Source organism: Theobroma cacao, chromosome 5 (assembly GCF_053813885.1).
Source record: "Theobroma cacao isolate CCN51 chromosome 5, ASM5381388v1, whole genome shotgun sequence".
Classification (NCBI taxonomy): Eukaryota; Viridiplantae; Streptophyta; class Magnoliopsida; order Malvales; family Malvaceae; genus Theobroma; species Theobroma cacao.
In genome coordinates, this window is record NC_142643.1 from 42,302,226 (window position 1) to 42,322,029 (window position 19,804).

The 19,804-nt window shown below is 34.3% G+C and overlaps 2 protein-coding genes and 1 pseudogene across 2 annotated transcripts; all 3 read right to left on the reverse strand.

Annotated features, from left to right (window-relative positions):
* Nucleotides 1-4,968: 4,968 nt before the first annotated feature.
* Nucleotides 4,969-7,343, reverse strand: CAX7 (calcium exchanger 7). The gene has a single exon (XM_018121717.2). The coding sequence runs from the start codon at nt 7,120-7,122 to the stop codon at nt 5,323-5,325; it is 1,800 nt and encodes a 599-aa protein (XP_017977206.2). The 5' UTR covers nt 7,123-7,343; the 3' UTR covers nt 4,969-5,322.
* Nucleotides 7,344-8,834: 1,491 nt separating this feature from the next.
* On the reverse strand, nt 8,835-12,266 carry LOC18599788 (protein EMSY-LIKE 4-like). The gene is made up of 8 exons (XM_007029896.3): nt 12,113-12,266; nt 11,900-12,012; nt 11,638-11,747; nt 11,251-11,443; nt 10,638-10,772; nt 9,640-9,711; nt 9,454-9,511; nt 8,835-9,366 (listed from the first exon to the last, which is right to left on the reverse strand). Exons 2-8 carry the CDS (start codon nt 11,984-11,986, stop codon nt 9,188-9,190), a joined length of 834 nt encoding a protein of 277 aa, XP_007029958.3. The 5' UTR covers nt 11,987-12,012; nt 12,113-12,266; the 3' UTR covers nt 8,835-9,187.
* Nucleotides 12,267-14,058: 1,792 nt separating this feature from the next.
* LOC18599789 (cytosolic sulfotransferase 15 pseudogene) lies at nt 14,059-15,307 on the reverse strand (annotated as a pseudogene).
* Between the last annotated feature and the right edge of the window lie 4,497 nt (nt 15,308-19,804).

Sequence of the window (19,804 nt, forward strand, 5' to 3'; positions counted from 1 at the left end):
AGAATCAGGTGGTGAAGCTTAAGTTTTGATGGGTGTCGTTAGTTTTTACGGCTGTCATCTACATCAGTAGATATAAACCCCGTATACAAGCAGAAAATAGGCATCCAAAATGGAACTCTTTTTTTACATACGAAGAAGTTCAAAGCAGAGAGAAGATTGGAATCTTAAATTTTATCCCTTCGAATGCAATTCAATTCAATCTTCCGGTACATGACCTCATTCCAACATTTTTCAATTATTTTGTTGGAGTAAAACGGGGCCAATGATTGTACTTTTGTACGATTATATTTACCGGTGTTGAAGGTGCTGCCATTGAAAGCTAGATAGAGTAGCTTTAGTCTGATGAATTTACCTATCAGTTAACAATTATTTCTTTAGGGGACGCCCCACAGAAACTAAAGTTCATTACCTACCTGTTAACTAGCCAATTAATCAAACATAGCACTCCTAGGCAAAGTTACTTGATCTTATGAGTTCAAATAGTTAGGAAAAAGCAAAAGGCTAGGAGTCAAGGATGGGCCATAGCATTTTCCACTTGCATCAGAAAGGGAAAAAAAAATCCAAAAAATAGGAAAAGGGGTTAATTATACATTTGAGACTCAAACTTTGATAAAATATTTGATTTGATTTGATTTGATTTCTTAAGCCTAGACTAGAACTAGCCCCTGCAAGATCATACTCCCCAATAGAGCTCTTGTCCATAATTCACTACCTTCCACGTATCTCTGGGTCTTGCTATTAGAAACCTTTGAAAGAAACATGGTGAAAGAATAGCTCCAGGTTAAGATGGAACCACGGTGCAAAGCTCCAAAATCTTTTGTCAACATGTAAAGGAAAGCAGGAAACAAATGTTGACAGGATAGGCGAGGAAACAACAATCCACACAAGCAAGAATGTTTTCTTCTTCCCATTCAACTGAGATTTCAACGCAATATGATCTATTTGAAGTAGGAACATCAATGTCAATTTTGCCTTCGCCACAATTTTTTGGCACTGTGCAAAATATATTGACCCCACTTTGATTAGTTAGCTTCATTCATGACCATTTGGGTCTGTTAAGTCAAATTTACAAAGTGAAATGCCAGCTCAGTCGTCGAAACTTCCCTTGATAACAAATTTTTATATATATATATATAAAATGGAATCATGTTGAACAGCGATGATGACTTGCATTGTCTCTTCCTCTTGAACTTTCTCGGGAAAGAAAAGGAAAATCTACCCTTAACACCTTATAATATAACATCAAATTAACTTGCCCTGAAATAAAATATAGATCCAGAACTAAAAGGTTTGGTCCATCGAGTAGCCGAAGGCATAAAAAGATGAAAAAAACAAAGATTAGAAATTAGCCCATTTAACCAATACCTTGGCCAAACTACGTAATCTTGATGAAGTCCGTTTGGAAGAAGTTGATGATGAAGATCTTGAATTTGTACTAGATGAAGTCATATAACAACCAAACTCATCAATGTTTCCTTTAGCCTTTTTTTTACCTTGATAATTTTTCTTGGATTTCTTCCAAAAGCCAGCTCTTGTTTCTCTTGACATGTTGATGCAATGCTTATCAAACTCTTGGCTGTTCCATGTCGACGAAGCCGGTGGTGGCCTAACCGGAGGGACAATCTCTTTCCTCGGTACAAGATGATGTCTAGGGGTTCCTGGCCGTGACTCCCACTGGAAAGGAACCATGCCGACGCTCCGCCGGTAAGGAATAGTTACCGATTGATCCATGGAAGAATTGTTCCCTGTAAGAATTTTACGCAAAAATAACTCGTTAACTTGAAGAGCAGAAAATGATGTTTCTTCGACATTGCCAGTTTCATTGTCCATGTTAACCCACATAGAAGCAATTACATTAACACTATATTATGATCAATAAATAGAGAATATTTTCATGGTTTATAGTAGGGAAAGTTTGAAAGATCAAATCATATCGAGTAAAAATAGAAAAACTTAATAAATTCATTAACTTGTAAGGGGTGAAATCATATGAAATCTATACTTGACATAAAAGTAAAATTTGGTATTCAATTTCCTAAATTAGAATAGAAACATATTGAAACATTCCTAATAAGAAAACATCTATTCGATTTCAAGTTACAATATATGATGTAATTCTTTTTTTTTCTATAAACTTCAGTACATCATTTTTTAACTAGGGTTGTAAATGAATCAAATCAAGCTAATTATTTCTATGTTCAAGCTTGGCTTAATTTTGATATTTGTTAACAATTGATCACTTGAAGCTCAAGCTGAGCATTGATTTGTTTGATTTTAATAGCAAATGCATTGTAAATTACAATATATGCATTATTGATTTTTTTGGTGTTAGCTGTTATATTTTCGGAATTGAAGAATATATACATTGAAATTTATATTAAAAACTTTTCTTATCTAAGTAATATAAGAAATTTCCTTAAAACTCTAGAAAAGGTAATATAATTAGAAATTGGAAATATATGTCTTGTATGGAAAACATCCCCTTCCACATATTTTGTTATTAAGGTGACAAATCAAAATAAATGAAATATAATTATACCAGCCCAATTTGATTAGACCACTGGTTAAGATATTTTCCTGTGCCAGGTCTCTTTGGGCAAACACACCTAGCAGTAGAAAACATGAAACAAGCGAAGCTTGCTTGCAGGACGTAATTAGAGTATTTTTAAAAAGAGGGTTAAATAGATAAGACACTAAATATTAATTTTATATATAATTTAATTTTTATTTATTTCAAAAATTAAATAAAATTTAAAAGATATTAAATATATAAAAAAATACACATTAACAGTAATGGTGGTATCATATATATACATATGACTAAATAAAACTATAGAAGAAATCTTTCACACTCTCTGTGCGCACGAGTGGAAGAGAAAATAGTTTTTTAAATTCAAATGAATTATCTCTTTGCCTTATGTGATCTACACAAAATGGATAGCTTTATGAGGAAGCTCACATTTTATTTTCTATTTACTTCTTAAATTTTTAATTAACAAATTTAGTTATTGAGATGAACTACTGAGATATGATATTTTATGATAAGTTATTAAGTTGAATTGTTAAGATATAATATGTTATGATATTCTTAAATTTATATTAAAACTTATTGGGCTTGAATTAGTAGATTCTCTTTTATATTTTTAAAAAATTTGATAGGCTTAACATATTAAGTTAGAATTTATTTGTTGGGCTTAACTAGCAATATGCTGAGTATAATTACTCTAATTTTATCAAAAGGTTTGAAGAATAAAAATAATTGTTAAATAAAAAATTATTTTGAGAGTCATTAAAAATATATATAATAAATAAAATTGTATTAAAAGAAATATAATTATTTTATTCTGTCAATTTATATATATATCCTTATTATTTAAAGTTTGCAACATATATATCAGAACGCATTAATTATTCTGAATAAAAATTGATATATTGATGAAATTCTAAGTAATAGTGCAACACTATAATTTATATTTAAAAATTATATAATAATTAATTAATTTTTAAATATTAAAATTATAAAAAATAAAATTCACATAATAGAAAAAAGAAGAATATGACAAGTAAAAGACAGAACTCACAAATGATACAATAAAAAAATAAAAAAATGATTAATGGTTCGTAAAAATTTATAAAAGAAAATCTATAAAGATTTAAAACATACGTGTAAATAGAATAAAAATAAACAATAAAAAATAAAAACAAAAATATAAATTTAAAAAATAAAAAAACTTTAAAATTGAATCAAGCATATAAAATTATTTTGTTATTTTTTATTTATATTAATTATTAAAAAAAATATTTTAAAAGGATTATTAAGTGAATTTATAAAAAAATTTAAAAATTTTAGATAATATAAAAAATTTTAAAAAATTCATGGCCCGCACCGCACTTAAGGAGGCTCTACCTCTGCTTGCTTGACTTTTGTGACCAATCAAGCTGAAACTAACCACCCAATTCCAAAATCTTATCCATTATTATTATTATTATTAGTTTTTGTCTAGGCAAAGCCAAATTTCAGCTCGAATAGCTTTCCAAATCATCTTATAATATAACACTCACTCAAACGGGTTAATTTAATTAGTAAGAAAAATGAATTCTTTTTTTTTAATCAAGATTCGATCTTTATGAAAATTATTTCAAAAATAATTTTAAATACATCATGTCCATATAAAAAAATATACTCTTAAAATGGTTCGGTGAAATGTCAAGCATAATTTCATAATTGCTAGTTCCTTTGATTGGACCGCAGTGCTTCAACCAATGTATTATAAAAGAGTGGTCCAAGTGGATATTATCGGCTGCAACCTTCAAGCCTCAAGGACACAATTAAAACATTTTTGTAGAGAGTTCATGCATATGGCTAGCTAGGCTGCAACTTTCGCAAGATAACCATCAATGTTGGATGTTGTCATGTGGTCGTGTGTCAATGTCCTGGAGTTGTTTGGTTCCTTGGCATTTAGGGTTATTGTCCTTTTCTCAATCAAGGGTATACCACAGTCAAATTAGGTGTCTGCATAGCTCTGGTTATCTAAATGTTTTTCCTGATGGAAGAAGATTTGCCCAACTTTAATTTTAGGACATTTTTTTTTGGTTATTTACATAAAAAAAAGACTAGCTGTGTTTTTATTCTAAAGATTTAAGTGTGATAAAGAAGTTAAAAAGACATTTTTGTAGCAAAAGCATAGGCAAGGGAATGTGAAGGCTTACCTATAGATTGGATTTCTAATTAAATTTGTTATCTTAACTGTTAAATCATGAATGTGAACTTTTGACGGTCACATTTGAGGCTGAGAATTAAAGGAATAATTTTCTTAGTGGGATCACAGAATGCATAACAATCTACCAAAGTCTCAACTCCCGTCAGATTAATAGCAAATAATAATGTGTGGATGAGTCACATGATAGTAGTAGTCATCTTGTTTTGAAACTAAACAAGGAAAAAGGAGAGAGAGAGAGAGAGAGAGAGAACTTAATTCGTATGGCATTTACATGCTTAAGGTGTAAAAAGGGAAAAGATGCGACAGTAAGCTAGGATCTTACTCCAAAATTTCACTGTAAAGTTCATCAAAACCACAGAATTGACAAATGTCTAGGGCAGTCAATGGATCCTGATTATGTTCTTGTGGTTGAAAATAAGAAAGTGAAATAGAAGAGTAAGATCAAAGAAAACCAATGTCCATAATTCAGTACCTACTCTTACTTATGAACCATAAAAAAAAAAAAAAAAAAATCGGCAGGCAGCTTTGCTTGTTGATTCATATAACACATATACTTATATATGCTAGGTTACTGCTATATGTATCTTTTAAAAAATAACAATTAAGAAAACCACCATTTTAGGCTATGATAAGAGAAACCCCCATGAAGTTTCAATAGACCAAGAGCTCTGGCTAGTCTCAGAGACAGAAAGCAGAAGTAAATGGCCAAGAGACCACCTCCTAGAAACCTATCCAATCTCATGTTCTTCCTTGGCAATATTACTAGGGCCCAAAGCAAGCCTACCATAAGAAATCCCAGGGTCTCATAAAGAGAAGGGTCTCTAGGAATCTCAAATGAAGAAGGATATTCTGACCATGACGACCAAACGAAAGATACCCCCAGACCCACCAATGTGTTGAACATAGGCCCAGCATAGCAACCAGAGATGGCAGTTTGAGCCCCATCTGCCCCACCATTAATTGCCATAGCAGAATTAGATATTAAGTCTCCAAGTGAGTTGCCCCAGGCAAGGACAGTGAGCCCCAGAACTGAAGGACTTATCCCCAAGATATTTCCAAAAGAAACCAACAAAGATACCAGTTCCTCAGCAGTAAAATATGTCCAGGTTACACTCATAAGGAATCCTCCAATAAGCCAGGGTAACTGGCACCTCTTTGGTGGGCTAGACTTCTTGGTAGTCACAAATGCAAGATTTCCAAAGACCATTCCAACCAATCCTGCAATCATATAGGTCACCAAGCTGCTTTTGGAACCCATTTTTTTCTCACTTTGAGAATTGCAAAGCTCTGCCAACATTAGTGGGGCCAACGTTACTGAAATCACTGCATATGGCTTGGACCATCTCTCCTCATTAATAACAGGGATGGTCAATCTCCTTGGCAAGTATAAAGGTAACTCCAAAAGGTACAGAAACTTACCAAAGTAATAAAAACTCGGTGAATCAAAGTTGAAAAACTTTGGAGTTTCCTCCTGATTTTCAAGAGTTTCTTTATCCCTCATAACTGATTTTTCATCACTAGCATAACCAAGCAATGGTATACCAACCTCTCCAAAGTTATCATGGCTGTTTGAAACAGAAGACACTGGGATTAAGTTCAATTTCCTGTCTTTCTTTTTGTTGAAGAAGTGTGAGGCAGAAACAGCACCAACATACAAGAAGTATATTGAAACAAAAGAAAGAGCTCCCCACAAAGTAATTTGACCAATAAAAATGATGAACATGAGGGAAGAAAGTGAAAAAAGGAAGAAGAGGATATCTCTAATGAAGCTGGGCTCATCAACTGAAATCCGATGACGGTTAATCAATATACTAATTACCCCGACCACAGCACTAGACACAAAAAAGGCTCCACCTAAGACACTGTTAAGGCCAACACCTCCATTACCAGATCCTGTGAAGGAAACAATACTGGCAAAAACATCAGAAGCACCATTTCCAAGTGAAAGGAGGGTGACTCCCGCAATAGCAGGGGAAAGCTTTAGCATTTTGGACAAGCTCTCTAAGGAAGTACAGAAGTAATTTGCCGCTGTGTCACCCAGCAAATAGAACAGGACAAACAGCCATATTAGGAGTACAAGATGACCAAGAAATGGAAATCTGCCACAAGTGCAATAAAAAATCTGGAGATAGTTTATGTACCCTTTGGGCCTGCAGCCAATTTCTGACTTGACATACAAGCACCTAGTCTTATAATCAGTGTAGTCATGGAGGCCGGCACAACCATCACTGTTGCTTCCCTGGGGGATCAAAGAGTGGTTTGTGATGATGGGAATTTGCCCATTATTGGATTCGCCAAGAGAATCATAAGTTTCAATAAAGAAAAAAAGGAGGAACAGAAAGGATATGTTAAGGAAAAGAGGGAGTCTCTTGGGAAGAAACAGTGAGGTTGGAGTTGCCATTCACAGTTCACAGAAGCTTGTAGAGGGGATGTTAAGGGTGTAGATATTGAGAAGAAGTAATCAGGTTCATGGTTTTTGAGAGTTAATTTCTGGCGGGCAATGATAAGTTTTCTTTTAGGCTTTGTTATAATGGAGGAGGGGGATATTATTCAGAAAGCAAATTTTATTCAAGTAACAAGACAACAGCAGTGAATAATGAACAGAATTGTTTCATTTTCTCAACAAATATGGTACAAAGTTCCAGTTTACAACATGGAGGGATGCATGAGGTATATAACTTGGTATTGTAGATAGAGCTTCTAACTGTATAAAAGTACAGAATGGCAAGTTCTACCAAAAAAAAAAATCTCAAATACATGTTAGGGAATAAATCATATCAATTTGCAAGGATTGGACAGAATCGATCTGTGCTTTAATTTCAGCAGTAATATTAAGGCAAAAATCCATGCACAATTAATTAGGCTATCGGGATAGGCCGGGATTTTAGCTTGGTTTTGCACATGTTTTCGAATGCCTATCAGAACCATCTCATTTCTGTTTTGAAGAATCGGAGAATGGGAGAAAAGATGTCTATTTCTCTGTTCATTGTTTCTGTTTCCTCAATAGACTAGTGGAGTTCAATGGATTTCTGTGCGTTGCTTTAATCTGGGATGGCAACCTTTGCGTGTTTATTGATTACAAAGTCGTAACCACTTCATGTTTGTACCTCTAATACGTACAAAGGCAGGGAAATTTCCCAGTGGGAAGTAGAAAGGTGAAAGAAGGGAGCATTGAATTTCTTCAAATGCCATTGTCAAAACAACATCATTTCAATCGATGAAATCTTACTAAAAACATTGGCTGTTTAGTATATATTCCTGATTGCGATGATTCATCGGAATTCGAGGGGGGTTCCAGCCTTTGCTTGCGCTACAAGTATCATATATTTCTGTGATGGCAGCGGAAAGAGACTCCAATCGTACATGTGGAATTTTCTTGGGATTCAATAAACTTGTAGAGAGAATGTGGTAATGATTTCATTAACATGGGGCTAAATGGAACACAAGTTTTGGGGTATTTAACCAGCTTGCTCAATGAGAAAATTTCTCAACTTAAAAATATATTCTAAATCTCTTTCACCAGTGAGATTTGTAGATTTAATTTTTTTATGTGAAATGAAATTATTTCTATTACAAAGTAATCATTAATCTTGTACCTTGCGTTACATGCTTTTCATAATTCATCATTCGCAAGAAAGAAATCTAAGAAGAAAATCTATCACCTTGGGGCGTTGGCTGCATCTCTCTCTTCATTGACATCTACCAAAATTGATTAATTTTCTTGGTACAAGGAGTTAGGTATCTATGTGCATCTTGGTACCCAATTTTGCATTCCAACTCTTAATCTTAGGTTCTAGAACTTGCCCGACATTTCCTCATTAAGCTTCCATTACTTTTGTCATAATGTGGGTTCAAAAAGTTTTGCAAGATTAATATCATAAATAGAATCAAATAAAAGGTACAAATACAAACATTTACCTAAGGGTAAATCATGTGAAAACCCAATAGAGGGTAATTGCAACCTAAACTTAATTTCTGTTTATTTGTTTGTCAAAATTGAAGTACAATATTAAACTTTTGCTATATATAGTTTGAGGAGGCCAGGAGATTGGAAAAAAAATAAATAAATAAAATACCATCTCCATCTTTTAAGTTCTTTTTGCAAACTTGAAGTTATGAAAGACCTTCATATAATTATTTTTCTCATAGGAGAAAAGGTAAGCACTATTTCAGCTCAATACAGGTCGAGTACAACAAAGTTTGCAACATTAAAACTCCAATCCAACTTCCAACCACTGCATAGTTGAGCCAATGTCATGAGACCCATGCAAAACTAGCATGTAAAGCTCAAACCCAGAGAAGCAGGAAGCTCCAACGCTTGAAAGAAAAATCTAAGAAAAGATCACACTATGATTAACATATCTGTATTAACTCGACATTAAATCTATCATTAGTGTGATGTTTACAGCTATTCTATTGAGGTTAACAAGAATGCCTGCAAACAAGAATCCCCCATATACAGAGCATCATGGGCGGGGGACTTTCAGCTTGACTGGATGGGTTGGATCATAACTCTTCAGAGTACAGCTTTTCTTTGGGGGATAACTCTCAGGAGGATAGCTATCTAACCCGCCAGCCTGCAGATGGAACCTGCTATGTGTCACTATTTGTCGTTTATTTTCACGAACCTCTCCACGGGAATCATCTGAAGACAGAACATGCATACATATGCTTAAGATGTAGGCAAGTCAAAAAAAGAATCTAGTTAACCTAAAAGAGAAATGAGACTCACCATCATTTGACACATGAGAAAGTTTAGCAAGTGCCAAGAGGAGAGATCTTTCATGATCCTAAACCAAAAAGTGAATTTTTGCAGTATTATCATTGGAATTGGACAATCAAATATGAGCTCTTATTAAGTACAAAACAATTAACATGAGTAGATGGTGATTGCTTCAAATGAAAGAACCAAAATTACATTTAGGATTAGTTTCGCCATCTCAACTTGTACTTGGTCAGTGCCTTTTCTTCCATAGATCATCTTTTCAATCTAACAGATGAAAGGTCTTAGATTTTGGAATAGTAAGGAATTGCTACAAGAGCAGCTGCATGATATCATAAATGCATGCTTAAAGAAAATATGTCACAATGGTCAGCAAAATCACCAGTCAATGGACCTGCAAGAAATCCAAATGAAAAGAATAACAATTTTAATGGAAGTAACAAAAGCAAAGCAATACTATTGACTTCAAAATTCAGCCTCCTTGAAACCCTGTTCTCAGATAATTGCCTAAAAAGTTTAAGGTCCACCTGACATTGAAAACAAATATAAGAATCCCCAATTATGCCATGAAATACTAAACTCTCATCATTGATCTCATCATCACCAATTAAGTATACCAAGACGTCTTGTTATCACAAACCTTTTCAAACCTCCACCAAATGATAATTAACAGTTTCTGAAGCTTAAAATTTAAACTCCTCCTCCCTGCCCCATATCCAGCTCCAAAAATATATAAACAGAAAACAAGCCTCCTCAGCTATAGCAAAAGGTTTAAACTGTAGCATTTCATGGTTTTTTCATCTCTGCTCCTTTCTTTTCCTCCAATAAATACAGGTCTCCAAAAAAGAGTTGTGCAATTCAAAACATCCAATGGAAGTCACTGTTGCGTGTATTGAAAGCAAAGTTGGTGGCACCATAGGATATTGCAGCAGTGCTGAAACCACATTTAAGACTTGGAATAATAATGTTGGCGTGAAATAATTGGAGAAAGTAAGCCACATCCTTTTATTGCTCTACAAATTATTTCAACAAGGATCAGTACTGCTTAAAAAGTGTTTTTATTTGGCCTCTCCTGCATGAAGAAGTTATTTGCCAAACAAGCCATTTTAGTGCATGCAACTTAGGTTCTGACAACAGCAAAACTTTTAATATCCTAGAAGAGAAATAATATACAAACCAAAGTATCAGCTCACCTCATGAAGAAGCCTTTTTGTTTCACGGATCTGAATAACATCAGCTCCCTCCTTTAAATGCTCAAAGTATGGCCCATGATAACCTATCTTTGTTTTAGATTTCACTATTCGCCTTCCTTTGTCATCTGACGGTGCCTGCAAATCATGGCTAGCTACTTGAATAGAGCGGCCAGAATTCAATGAGAACATAATGAATTTGTCACTGCATTGAACATCTCAGCACTGTGCTTGATATACCCAAGTTAAATTTGGCACTAGATGACTCTTGACAGGTAGTAAAGCAGGTTTAAACTTTTAAATTCTTATTGAAATATCTGAGCTACATATAAAAATATACATAAAGCCCTTGCTTAAGTTAGTGTCACACCAACTCAGTCTTTATTCGTGTAATTTTCTTAAACAAGTTGTATTTCATTTATTTGCATGCCCTCTTTCTTTTGAATTTACATTAGGTTAAAAGTGGTATCTTTTTCTTACCTTTACTCCTACATTATTTTCAAAATTCTTTCCTTTCCTCTCTCTTGTCAATCTATCGAATTATCTACCTGCCTTTAGATATACAAATAGATATATTTAAAAGAAAAAAATGATGAGTCAACCTCTTTCTACTTACTGGAGTTGGAAAAGGAAGAAATCCTAAAGAAGCCTGACCATGAGGCTCCTGCTTATGGAATATTGAATCAGAAGCATGAGAAGTCTTCCTTTTTTTCTCTGAGGCATGGCCCATTGGACTAGGAGCAGATCTGGAAGCGTTCAATTCACCAGCAAGTGAATCTTGAACATAAGGGGCACTTTTTCGCCATTCCCTGCTCAATTTATGACCACCCATAACAAGTAGTACCAATAGTGAGACTATTCATTCTTACTTACCATAATGTTCAGAGCAAGCAAACACAATTACGCAGCAACAGGTGAAGGAAAAGTAAAACAAAGCATTGTGATGGAAAAAAAAAAATTAAAACAAAACAGGTGAAGGAAAAGGATTACAAACATGAAACACCTTATCATTTTAAATGACTCATCAGAAATAATTTTCCAAAGCAGCTCCCCATGTTCTACATCAGTAACATTAAGCTCTTGCCGCAGCTCTGTAATGAGCCTCTCCTTACCCTGTAAAATGAAATAATTCTTTGGAGCAATTAAGATGAAATCAATAATGGAAAAAAAAAAATAGGACATGGAAGGCAGTGAACAGGTAAAAACTAAATAGGAAAATCAGAAAGAGTCAATGCAAAGCAAGGAACAGGTACAAAATAGTATACCCATGAAAGAAGGTCAGATTGAGCAAAGAAAGCTCTCAAAACAGAACCGTAAGCCTCTTTTTCCGTACAGTGAATTTGAAATATCATGTCAATTTCATCCCTTCCATGAGGCTCTGCAATGAGGTGAAATCACACCAATGAGATTTTATGGTGAAATATATTCCTAATTTCTCAGTATATCAATCAGATCATTCAAAAGTTCAAAGAACTCACTCTTTCTCAATTTGCTTTCCCTTAATAAAAGATCTAAATTACAATATGAAAAGGCAAGTAGTTGTACAACCACAACTGAATAGAGACCAAAATAGTTACTATTAAAAACATAAGTGCTAGTAGAATAAAAATGAGGAAAAGAATGACCACTTTCTCAATGCATATTAGGTCAAAGAAATGTTACTTAGAGTAGAACAGGCACATTTTAATAGGGCAATCCAGTACTACTTTTCAACAGTTCAATGTGAATTACTTTAACTCACAGCTGCCTACCATCCCTATATTTTCCTTCAATTACATTTACATCAGTAATTTTTTGCAATTGCAAAGGCATGTCACTATCCCTTGCTAGACCCACTTTAAGGGTTGATCCCTTCATATCACATTGAATAAAGGCAATTCACAATCTGAAGAAGTTCAGTCAAACAAATGGAAGTTGACCTATACATTGAAGAATGAAATAAGCAACTTCAACAATAAAATTACTTCCAAATTTATAAGCATTTGCTAATAAAACCTATATTCAGAAAAGTGGAAACTACACAAACACACTTGGCATCCTCATAATCAAGTTATCTTTAGTTTCTTAGATCTAACAGTTGATATCTAGGAACTTCCAACCAACAAACATTATCTAAGCACTGTCTCAAGGGAAATCTCATTGATTAAAACTGAAGACTCTTAACTTCGAAAGTAATAGGTTTGAAATTCGAGCAGTGGGGAGGGGATCAAAGCCCCGTAGGATTGCATATGTAAATCATCCAATCAATTGAATATCAATCTAACGTTCATTACCCACCACCCCCCCCCCCCCCCCCCCCCCCAAAAAAAAAAAAAAAAAGAAAGGAAGGGAATATCCAAAAGTGGGTCTCACATGTAATCCAGATTCTAGGCAAAGAAAAAGCATGATCACCTCCCTACATTATCCTTTTTTTTTTTTTGAGGAATTACATTTAGAGTTTAAAAGTTAACATGCTGCAATTATACGACAGTAAGAACAAATACAGGCAATCAAACAAATCATAGCAAGACAAACAAATGCATAGAAAAATAAATCTAAATGTTTATACCACAATTATTAAAACTAAAACATTGAACATCTCAAAACCCCAAAAAAAAAAATCATTAAAAGTCCAATTAAAAAAGGGAAAAATAAAACATCCTTTTGTATCACCATAAGACTTTTTGGGTCTCCAAGAAAACAACCCATGTTTTATTTTATTGGTTTTTCCAATCTGAGTTTTTTTTTTTCTTTCTGATTGCTACATTTTCTTGACAATCAAACGGAAAATGTAAAGGACAAACAATGGAAAAAGAAGGGAAAATTACCATTTGGTATTGCCTAGAGCAACCCATAGTCCGACGTAGAGAGTTCGGTACTTTCTTGGTTATGGCTTTAACCGGGGTGAATCTGAAACCGGAGGGTTTTTACTTCTTCTAATTTTTTCCACGACGCCGGTAAATTTAGAGATGGAGCTTTTATCGAATTAACATTTGGCTCTCTTTTTCTGTTTCTATTGCTTTTCTTTTTTTAACCCGTTGAGTCGAAAGATAGAGTGAGAGGGAAGAATTTTAAATATAGACGACATAACCCCCCTATATCACCCAAAGTGTAGAGGTGCTGAAAAATATGAATTAATCCAAAGGTATAGAATTAGATGAATATTGATTTGAGGGGTAATCATGATCCAATTCCTTTAGCATTAATCCTAGAAGAGTGGTTTATATATAGTTGTAGCTATTTATTCATTCATCCTAACACTTTTCATATAAGTGTTACATGATCTTAATTTTCATATAAGTGGTTTATATATAGTAAATGTAGTTATGAAACCTAAATTACTTACTCTTTTCTTGAACTTCCTTTATATCAACACACAGCAAAGAAAAGGAAAAAAAAAAAGGAAAAAAATAGGATTAACATAAACAACAATGGACATGATATCTTGTGGAGAAATGGCTCAAAGGTAATTACAAGACATGAGAGATGCAACAAGTACAAGATCAAGATCGTAGATATTGCAGAAATGAAAACCCAACATAAACTAAGCTCTAGAAATACACACGATGAAAAAGCATCATTTGGAGTTCTTTTTTCAAGAGAATTTAAATGCTAAACCCGATCCATCTAAATTCTCTTGAATAAGCTTCTCCAAACGTTCTACCATTGCAGGTGTGAGATAATTGCTCCAATTTCCTACTTCTGCTTTCCTAAAGAATGTGTGGTGTGGAATCCCGTAAATGTGCACGCCCCTCTTGTTCACATCCAATTCTTTCAAGTTCCCAAAGCTACATGTCCTTGCTATTTCTTCAACTACTCCTTGTTTCTCTTCCTCTTCAGAGAAAGGAAAACCCAAGAATTTTCCCATCCTTTTGACATGAAAAATGATGTCTTCCTTAAGATCTTCATATTGTAAAAATAATATTTTGTTGGGGTTTTCTTGGCTTACCTTCCAATACCCTAATACATGATCGAAAAATGGTCCAGAACCATATATTCCTTTGCAGAACAACTCGAACGCCTCATCTAGAGGCTTTAGGTGTTTAAAATGAAGTTTATCAAGGAAAAACCAAAGAGATATGAATACATCCATCGGATTTCTACATATATATACAATCTTAGAGTTGGAATCTTTAATGGAAGGTGGCAAAGAAGCATAAGGTAAATGGGTTGAGAATGTTCTTGGTTGATAAGGGCAACTATTTTCGAGATCCGGACAAGGGTTGTTCAAGTAAAGATCAAACTCAAGGAAAGGAACAAGTTGGTGAGGGCCTGAGCTGAGCAAGGGATTTTCTTCCCCTCTAAATTGATTTCGGTTCACAATTGAGAAAGTCAAGGCCTTAAGCCAAGTAGTGCCAGATTTGGGGACACTTGCGACAATAATATCACTATCAAGTGCCTGAAAATGTTTCTGAAAAGAAATCACGTCTTTAAGTGCAGGAGATGAACACCAAAATCCTTGGAAGAAATAAAGAGGAGTTTCATACCAGCCTTCTTCCTTAGGGAGGGTTCGCTTCAATTCTCGGAATTCATCATCCCATGACTCCGCCTCATCTTGGGGTGTTGGAACAATATTGTCTTTGAAGGTTTCTGTTTTATCCATAATGAAACCAGCAATTGAGGAAGGGGTAGAAATGGAGAAGACCACTCAAAACTAGCTACTCAATGGAACCATGAGTCCTTGGTTTGAAACTCGAAGATATAAAGTCCCAGCCCATGTTACTATTTTATTAAATAAATAAATATATAATTTGTATTATATCATATATATATTTTATAAAATTTTATTATTATTATCACTGTAGATACTTGATTTTAGTTAATATCTATTTTTTAAAAAATTATGTTACAATATAATATTATATAGAGAACAACTAGAATAAGTGAAGTGCTATTTCGCGCAGAATAACTAGAACAAGTGAAATGCTACTTAACATAGAATAACTAAAATAAGTAGAGCACTACTCCATATGGAATAACTAATATAAGTAGAACAGCTACTTCGCATAGAATAACCACTTCACTTGAATGACAGTAAGTAACTCGGAATAAGTGGCAAGGTACATGAGTTATTTTCATTTTGGGATGTTCCGAAGAGTTTGACTTGGTAGCTTGATATGGAGGTACTTAAGAGGTCTTCCTCTTAACTTTTTCCTGAAGTACAAGCGTTTCACCCTCTTACCTTGATCTCATATACCTGTTCTCATACACCTTGATCTCATATACCTGTTCTCATACACCTTCTTCTCTTGTATTTGTTCACGTTTAGTTTCTTCTTTTGTACCTTTTCACGTATACCTCTTGTCTATTACCTTTTACTGGAGAACAAGTCTTATTATATCCAATTATAATAACGGTTACTCACATTAATATTTTTCATAATAATGTCATTCATTAGGTGCATTAAAGCCTATTCTTGAGTAACCGCCACTTTTAGCATTATATATAGAGCCTCACAATTCATTTAAAGAGGCTCTTCCCTCCCTAAAAAGACTAACACATTCTCCTCCAGAGCTTCTCTCTCTAATTCTCTTTTACTCCTTAATTATCTTCTTATTGTCTTCCATTTGCCACGACACTCAGTACTTTAAGAACTGCTCTAATCTTCCTCTCTGCTTCCTCCGACTCCTCTTACTTGTTTGCAACTCTTCCTCTCCCTATCACAAGAACCCCCTTTGCATTTCGGTAACTCCACTAGGGAGGAGTGATTGCATTAAGTAAAAAACTTACTGGAAAAACTTTGCGTTCTTGGAAGAGATAGGTAGTTCCTCTGGTAACCAAGATGCACCTATTCCCACTTACATCCAAGAGCTGATGAAAATGATTAAGGCTTCTTGAGAGAGAATGCAAATGTTGGAAGACAACGCTAGGCGGATGTTGGAGACCATATCTCAACTTGCATTCCCCATTCCCACCATTTTTCAAGCTCAACTCATACACCTTAATGGTAATGAAAATGCATCAAATGGATCCATTCCCTTAATTGTAAACACAAATGCGAATAGAGGAAATGGAGAAAGTGCAACTGATGTGGTCGGTGTTGGAAATCCCAACTTGATCAACTTCTATATGGTAGTTATGCCAGCATTACCTCTACTGCAATAATCCTACCAACCACTACTCAAGGCTTTGTGATAATGGAAAAGCTCCAAATGTTATTAAATCATATCCTAAGGGCTACACTAGCCTTAAATTCAAGCAATTCAATGGTAAGATTAGTGAGGCATGAGAACATGTTTTGGAGTTTGTGGAAACACTCGGACTAGCGGGATTGGATGATGAGACAAAGGGAAGCTACTAGCTTCAATAAAAGGAATATTCTAACATTGAATGCAATTTAAAGAGGAAGTAAAGAAAGAAGAGACTTTTTTTAGAAGGAAATATTCCACAAGAAAATACAAGTAAAAGAGTTATTGATTGAGAACAACAGGATCCAAAACAACCTGCTTCCTACTCATGTATGATATTTCTATGACTTTGACTCTTCATTGCTTTATGAATTGCAATTTGACATTACAAAAAAAATTCATATTCAGCTGCTAGCTTTATCACTTATATTTTGGCTGTAATTATATTATAATATTGGTCGCAAGCTTTATCGCTCATTCTTTGACTATAATTCACCATTTTTACTTCAGACGCAAGCTTTACCGCTCATATGTTGGCTGTAATGATATTTTTCTATTGGTCACAAGCTTTATTGCTTATTCTTTGACCATAATTTATTATTCATATTTCAACCGCTGGCTTTATCGCTCATAATTTGGCTGTAATGATGTTATGTTATTGGCCGCAAGCTTTATCGCTCATTTCCTGGCCCTAGCTTATTACTTACAAATTGGCTGTAGCTTTTATGCTTACTTACTTTAAGGGTTGAATTAATCTCCTTCATATCAAGTTAGAGTTAATCTCCTTGATGTAAAGTTGAGAGTTTTTTTTTTGGCCATATACAATAATGCGAAATAAGAATAAGTACGCAACATGTGTATGATATTATTATTATTGCAAAAAGAAAATAAAGATACGATATATCATTAGCAAAGTACTAGCTCAAACGAGCTTTCAAAAAAGTAAAAGAAAAGCAAAAGGGAAGCAAAAACCTAGTCAACTACATATTCCATAGAGAAGAGTTACTATTCTTAATATTGGTATAGATATCTAATTGTTCTTGCAGTTCAGCTTCACGCTTTCTCAATGAAGCTATCTTTGTTGCAATGTCTTCCAACTCTTTTTCCAAGGAAGACTTATTGAGAAAAGCTTTGGCTTTAGATTTACAATCATTGAGGCATTTAAGTTTGAATCCAACGTTACAAGTATCATCGAAATCTTGTAACATTTGTTGCAATTCCTCTGGTGAAGTACTCATTAATGGAGCATGGGAAATGACTAGAACTCTACACAACACTTCCATCATTAAACAAATGGCATCCTTGTTCTTCAAAAAAGAGGTACTCCAAAATTTTCTTTTTATACTGAAAATTTGCTCCAAGTATTCCACGTATTCTGAAGATATTTGAAAACCATGGAAGTTGACTTTCCTACATGCTACTTGAGTACCAAAAACACTATTGGTATTTTTGTATGCTAGTATTGGGGAAGAAGAAGCACGAGAATTAATCGGAGTAACTCTAGCATCATCAGTAACAGCTCTAACATCATGAACAGTCTCAATATTAGGAATTGCTTCGACATTATCGATGACAACATCAGGAATAACTCCCACATCAACTCTAACATCAAGTACAACCTCAACAGCAGGAATAACCTCAGTGTTGGGAACAACCTCAGTATTAGGAATAGCCTTAGCTTGAATAACTTGGGCAGTAAGAATGATCTTAATTTCAAAAAAAAAAACTGGATCAACATCCATTGGAATAACATAGTAATATATTTATACTTGGTTCATGGTGGAGCTCTGAACATGAGAAGGGAATAGAACATCCAAATTAATGAAATCATCAAAAAGGGCTAGCTCACCATCAACTTCAGCTTCATCGACATCAATAGACTCATCATCAAATTCATCACTATGTTCAGAGTCACATGATTCTTCCTCAGTCTCAGCTTCAAAAGTCTTTTCCTCTTCGACTGAGTTAAGTTTTACTCTCGCAGTTGTTTCTTTCTATAAAAAAAATATAATGAGAAAATGAATTTAAGAAGAAAAAAGAAGTAGAAGAAAAAGTAAAGGATGAACTTACTTTTCGATACACATATTATGTTTGATAAGTAAGAGTGTGAGGAGCATCATTTTCTTCTTCACTTACATTTTTTTTCTTTTTAAGAGAAATTAAGCGTAAGGATACATTGGAGTTACTTATAGGAGGAGTGTAGAGACAAGCTTTTGGATTAGTCAAAGGTACAATAAAAGATCTCCATTCTTCAACACACTCCCTCTAATAGGCAAACCATCTAGAAGTGTGGATACCAACTCTATCAAAAGCTGGGATAGTACAACTCTTAAGTTTATCTAAATAGAGTTGAAGTCCTACCATGAGAAATGAAGAAATGCAAGAAGAAAAACTGATAGTTGAAGAAGAGTCAGGTGGAGTTGGTTAGTCAAACCCAAATTGTGCCACACTATAAGGAGAATATACCTCGACAAAAAGCAAAATTTCTATCTCCACCTAAATTGGAACTCGCAATCATAGATGGCAATTGGGAACTGTGAACCCATACACAAAAGTTAATACCTTGTGAACTCATTCTTCCATACTGTAGAGGGTGGCAATCATAATAAATTTCAGGATCATCAAATCCATTTATGGGTTGCACATAAGGTCTAGGATTGAATTCTTTTGTCACATCCATCACTTCAAGGACAATACCTATCGAGAATCGATCATGCCATGCCCAAGCTCTATAGTTGTTCTTGGATAAAGGGTTATTCACAAAAAAAGATGCAAAAGGATATATATTAGGCGCGGGAGCGTAAGTACTAAACCTTTCCCATAGGCACATCTGAATGAAAAAGCATCCACATAAGTTAAAACTTTGTAACGCCCAGCTTACTCAACAGTTTTGAGTTAGTACAAGTCTAATCTCTTATATAAAGATCCTAAATACAAGGGAGCAAGAGGAAAACATATTCCTTTAACAATTTTTATTGCTAAAGGAACAACTGCTAAAGAAATATCATCATCTGGACACCCTAAGAGTATGTGTCGTGCCAACCAAAAGATTACTAAAGCCAC